At 41.3% G+C, this 6,000-nt stretch overlaps 1 protein-coding gene across 1 annotated transcript; it reads left to right on the top strand.

Annotated features, from left to right (window-relative positions):
- Positions 1–622: 622 nt before the first annotated feature.
- LOC142205041 (gastrotropin-like) lies at positions 623–3,787 on the top strand. The gene is made up of 4 exons (XM_075276391.1): positions 623–692; positions 2,106–2,278; positions 2,825–2,914; positions 3,734–3,787. Exons 1-4 carry the CDS (start codon positions 626–628, stop codon positions 3,785–3,787), a joined length of 384 nt encoding a protein of 127 aa, XP_075132492.1. The 5' UTR covers positions 623–625.
- The last annotated feature ends 2,213 nt before the right edge of the window (positions 3,788–6,000 follow it).

Here is a 6,000-nt window from a genome sequence, read left to right as displayed (position 1 = left end):
AGCACTGCAGCCTTGCAGCGCTGGAGTCCTGGTGTTCAAATCCCGCCAAGGGCAAAAAACCATCTGCAAGGAGTTTGTATGTTCTCCCCGTGTTTGCATGGATTTCCATCCCATATTCCAAAGACATACTGATAGGGAAAAATGTACATTGTGAGCTCTTTGTGGGGCTCACAATCTACATAAAAAAAAAACAAACAAAACAGAGCTTCATAATAATTCAGGCACTCCTTGTGCCATCTGGGGACTTCTTTAAGACTTGGGTACAGAATGCCAGTTTTAATAAATTCACCCCATATTTCGTTGCCCTTATTCAAATTACTGAAGAGAAGTCACATTGAGAGTCATTACGGCAACAAGGAAATTTCCACCATCTCAGAATACCTGGAGGATTTCAGAGCAATAAACTCTACAGTTTATCTCTAGTTCAATAACACCGGGGCTGGTGAATCACATCTCGCTGCTCGGATTGGTCACCCTGGACAAACTACACCGGTCATAGTAAAATCACAGCAGGGAGGGGTCAGGGGTAAAATGGTTTAAAAGGCCCCAGTCTGCTCATCTCAGTATCTTCTCTTCTTTCCTTACCTTCTCTCCTAGTCCATTCACACTCATCCACCCAACAACCATGAGCTTCACTGGAAAGTACGAGGTCGAAAGCCAGGAAAACTATGAAGCCTTCATGCAGACCATTGGTAAGTCAAAATGAATGGACAGGTTTAGTTATACTGCTCACGAAAAGCTGAAGTGACTCCTAATATTCATATGATTGATAGTATGGGGACATTATTCCTTATAGCTGCTGCTTGATAGCTGCTGCAGAACCTCTTTTAGAAGAGGACAGTGTAAGTCTATTAATCAATATAAAACTCCAGTTGGATTCAAAAAGCTGTTCTGCAGCGGCTGAAGTGTTTATTATAATGTTCTACAGCAGTTGAGGTATGTGTTATGATGTTCTGCAGAAGCTGAGGTATGTATTATGATGAGGCAGCTGGATATATACTTATATAATACACATTGTAGCTGCTGAAGAAACTCTTTTTAAAAAAAGAGGCAGCACTAGAGAACTAGAAAACTCCATTTGTGTCAGACTGCTTCTATCAGAAGAGATGAGCAGCACCTATGTAGCGCCACTCATCTCTGTATACTCATCCGGTACTGACATTAAAGGGGTTATAATAGATAAATAAATATGAATAATAAAGTTTATCATTGTATTCCCTGCCTTGGTTAAGCTTTAGAACTCATACACCCCAGTCCCCTATAGCCCCATTACCTAAAGCTGGGTAGGCCAAAACTTTTGTTCCTTTGCCCCCCCTTCTGATGCTCTGACTCTCATCACGTGACTGATCCCATTCTCCTCAATGAACCTGCAGCCCGAGTAGACGGGAATCAGTGACGTCAATGACAGTTGGAGCGTCAGCAGGGTAACGAGAGTCCAGGCCTGCCCAGCTGCCATCCACACATGTAATAAAACAGGGAACTGGGGTATATATTAGTAATAAAACTTATCCAGTGCAGGGAATGACTGGTAATCTTTAGTATTCCCCCGGAGAACCCCTTTAGTGTAAGGTTATTTACAGACAAGTAAATGGAAAATTTCTACTAAGGTGTAATTTGACACTGTGGTCCATTTTATACGACAATTACGTCCATTTTTCATGTTATACTAATATTTAGTAGTACCAAATTGAATATTTGAAATGCTCACAGCAGCACAGAGTATCTGAAGGATACAAGAAAGCAAACTGAACAGGGCTGGCATAATTGCCACGCAAACCTAGACAGTCTCCAAGGTCTACTGGGCCTGGGGCCTTTAATGATCTGAGTAAACATGTCGCGCCAAGGGTGGGGTACACTGGAGCCCAGTGTGATACCCAATGGCCCACATAACCAAGCAGCGGTCCTGATATTGTATGTGGAGTAAGAGGGTCATTTTTGTCAGAGCGGAGTGCCCCATCAGCACAGACCAGACTGAAGACTGGCATCTATAATAGCAATGTGTGAGGCACAGGACGCCATCTTTTACCAAATAACACTTAGGCCATTGCCTATGCCGTCCAGTCAGACATTTATTAGCCTGAATTCCTGTATTTTTTCCTTTTCAGGCATCCCAGCTGAAACCATCCAAAAAGGAAAAGACTTCAAATTCACCACGGAAGTAGTCCAAAATGGGGATGACTTCACATGGTCCCAAATCTACCCCGGCCACACCATGACCAATAAATTCACAGTAGGAACGGAGTCTGAAATGGAGACCATGAGTGGAAAGAAATTTAAGGTAAGCAAGAAGGATTCAGTAGGCCCTTGGTAGGCTTCATATAATTCATGCCATGTTATACCTTTAATAACCTACAGGTGGCGTACCTCTATTACTCTTGTCCATGTAGTAGCCAGAGGCATAACATGTAGCTCTTGGGCCTGAATGCAAACTCTGCACCCTCCAACCATAATGTATCATTTATAGTATTGATGTCCCTATATTGGGAAAGGACATTTCCTAAGGCTCCCGCGGCCTTTTGCGACCACATCCTCTTCACCATGTCAAGTTATGCCCCAGATAGCCGCCATATAATATTTCAGTGATGCAAATGTTCAGCTACACCTTGCCTTTAATAGCCTGCAGTACCACATATAACCTAAAGGTGTCATAGTTTACTTTCACTATTCACCTAATAATATATACTGTACATTCAAATTGCATACAATTCCATTTACATCCTACAGGTGGTGTCATAGTTTATTGCTCACGGCATAACATGGTTGTTTTTTGAAACTTTATATTTTTCTACACAGCAATGACTAATTCTTGAATAATTTTATCTAGGCGACCGTCCAGCGCGAAGGAGGGAAGATCGTTGTTGACTTTGGCAAATACAAGCATTCATCCGAGATTGTCGGAGGGAAACTTGTGGAAGTGAGTGTCCAATTTTTCATTTTTCACAGTGTTATGGCTGCATATATATAATAAATGATGGCTTGACGGGCATTTGCTTATGTATAGAGGCCGCACTGAAGAAGCAGAGCTTCAGTATAAAGTAGGGGAGAGGAGCAGCAGTGTCAGCATCTGGACAGATGGGATAGACTTTAGACTACTACAGACTCCATTTGACAATACAGCTAAGAATGAACCACTGTTCAGAAATGACTTAAAGGGGTATTCCCTCTGAGGGTCACCAAACTCCTGATTTATAGCGAAAGTGATACAAGTGGATGCCCATGTGCAGCTTTCCACATTCACTGCTATAGGAGCTCCTAAAATAGCCAGAAGTCCCATAGCAGTGAATGGAGAGAGCTGTGATGGCAAGAGGTGGGACCCAAATCTATCCGACAGCATAGCCAGTGCATATGCCATAAGTTTCCCAGACATTTAATGTACATGAAAACATAGTTGGCCTACGATCCCATGTGTATGGGGATTGTCAGGGCATAGAAGGATAGGGCATACTGAATTTCCATATGCCTGATCTTTTTTGTCAAAGATGTCTAGCAGAGGTTTACTCCCCTCTCTCCATAGAGAACACAAGCACACTTAGCCGAGCTGAGTGTGCATGTTTATAGAGGAGTCAGAGGGAATAGCTGTCACTTGAATGAGCATACAGCTGACAGCAACTGGTCATACACATATGAGGTGTGGGGGGGGTGCAACTGATAAATTTGTCTGTATCGTTCACTATATATTGACATACAAGTACATTTAGTAATATTTATCTCTTGTATTCCTTTTCCATTCCAGGTTTCAGAAGCTGGCGGTGTTACTTTCAAGAGGACCAGTAAAAAAATTGCCTAAACACAAACTACTTGACTATGTTGCACAAAGTATAATAAACCCTTTAAGTAAAGACAGTCTTGTGTTTTCTGTACATAATTTTCAGCTATCATTTCCTTTTGTACTATTATACCATACTGCAAATATTCAGAGGTAGCTAGGTAGTGCCCTGCCAGGACCTTCCACCTCAATGATATCACCATAGAACAACATTATCTGCACTCTTTAGTTCAAACTAGTGGTCAATACTTTGTAGACCATATTGTTGTGTCTTTGTACACTAGGGGTGACATTGGAGGGGCGCTAACAGGGATAAGAGCAGGAGTCTAAGAAACACAGACTTGCAAAGTGAGAAAGGAGTCCAAACAATGGGGTTCCTTGTATTGAATGACCTGTATTTGAGAGGTGTGTGGGAAATACTGTCAGAAGTAACACATGAACTACATAGACGGGTTTCATATTTTATAGAGAAGAACAGCCCTTTCAATACCTCACATGTAATATAATGGCCCCCTAGTGCCCTAACATGTAATATAATAGCCCTGACACTGCCTCCATGTATTAAAAAAATGGTCCCCAACATTCCCCCACATGTAATATTCAATACAAGCCCAATGCCAGTATATGGAAGCACACATGGGTGTTTATGCTTGGCAGGGGGAGGGGGGGGGGGGTTGCAGTAGATCTCGTTGTGGCGGATACTCCAGAGTTGGCGGGGTATACCTCTGAGATACACATCGTACAGATAGGTAACTTCTTGTACTACATTTGCTACCTATATTAAAGGTGTACTTCAAATATTTTGTAGCCAAGATTTGTGTCACATAAGGACATAAAGGAGCTCTATAGCAAGTACAAAATTGAAATGGGGGCCTTCTGGTGCAGTTTAACCCATTGCCCATCCTCCTTGAGATGTACATCAGAAGATATGTAATATATATATATATATATATATATATATATATATATATATATATATATATATATATATATATATATATATATGATCTGTATGTTTGCAATGGCCAAGGAACTCAAAGCCCTAATCTCATACTTGGTGCCAAAACCTATGGAAAGGAAGCTGTAAAATGAAGCCACATGGCCTAGTTTATTGCTAGGGCAGTATTATTTGGGCATTGTACAACTGTAGTATATGGACACTATAAGGGGGTATAATCAAACCTCCAAATTTTCTGATGACAGAAATGGGGGAAAATCTGTTGTTATTATTATTATTATTATTATTATTATTATTATTATTAATAATAATAATAATAATAGTAATACCTTAGTGTGTTCCTCTGGAGTACCTCCTTGTGAACCCAACCACATTTTAATGTCCCCTTGTGGTCTCTACAGGATATAAAGCCCCCTCATTGTAGCTTCCACACATTATAATGTGTCATTAATTTGCCCTCTTCACCTGGAGTCCACTCAAGTCTCTGCTATCATTGGTTTGCAGCATAAGGTGCAATGTAGTGACGTTACTATGTTACACCTACCTGTGTCCAAGATGCAGGCACAGAGATATGGGGGGAATGGAGGAGAAGGAAGCTGATGGCTTCCTGCTTCACCACTGAAGAACACAAATAGAATTGAAACTGGGACATATCACCATGAAAGTGGGCCCAAAACCCAAAATCCTGAACTGTCTTGCTGAATTGGGGATGGTTGGAGGTATAAGTGGGGTGTCTTGTCATTCATTCTGTTAAATTCTATTGTTAATCAATGGGATGTACAAAATCCTTTTCCAGAACCCAAATGACAGTGACCCTTAGTTCACAGTGGCGACCGTGTGTCCTAATCCCCTGACAGAATACAAGGACCACTAAGGGTCCATTCACACCGAGGAAAATGGCGCTGAATTTCAGACTGAATTTCAGCACTGAAAAAAAGCTTCCCATTGACTTCAATGGGTTCCTTTTTCTGCTAGCAGAACTGAAATTCTGCTAGCGGAAAAAAGAACCCATTGAAATCAATGGGAGGCTTTTCTTTCAGTGCTGAAATTCAGCCTCAAATTCAGCGCCATTTTCCTCCGTGTGAATGGACCCTTATATAGCAGACACCAATGATGCCAAACAGACCCTACAGCTGCAAACAAGCAGACAAATCCAGCTCTGCTTTTTACTGAGCGGTAACATACATGAGAGATGATGGCGAACTGATTTTTGCTAATGTGAATTTATTAATTAACATTTGCTGATTCAGCTGGAAAATTCAATTTATTGGTGTGA

The sequence above is a fragment of the Leptodactylus fuscus genome, chromosome 5 (genome assembly GCF_031893055.1).
Source record: "Leptodactylus fuscus isolate aLepFus1 chromosome 5, aLepFus1.hap2, whole genome shotgun sequence".
Taxonomy (NCBI): domain Eukaryota; kingdom Metazoa; phylum Chordata; class Amphibia; order Anura; family Leptodactylidae; genus Leptodactylus; species Leptodactylus fuscus.
The sequence above is the reverse complement of the archived record's forward strand: the minus strand, read 5'-3'. Positions and strand labels throughout refer to the sequence as shown.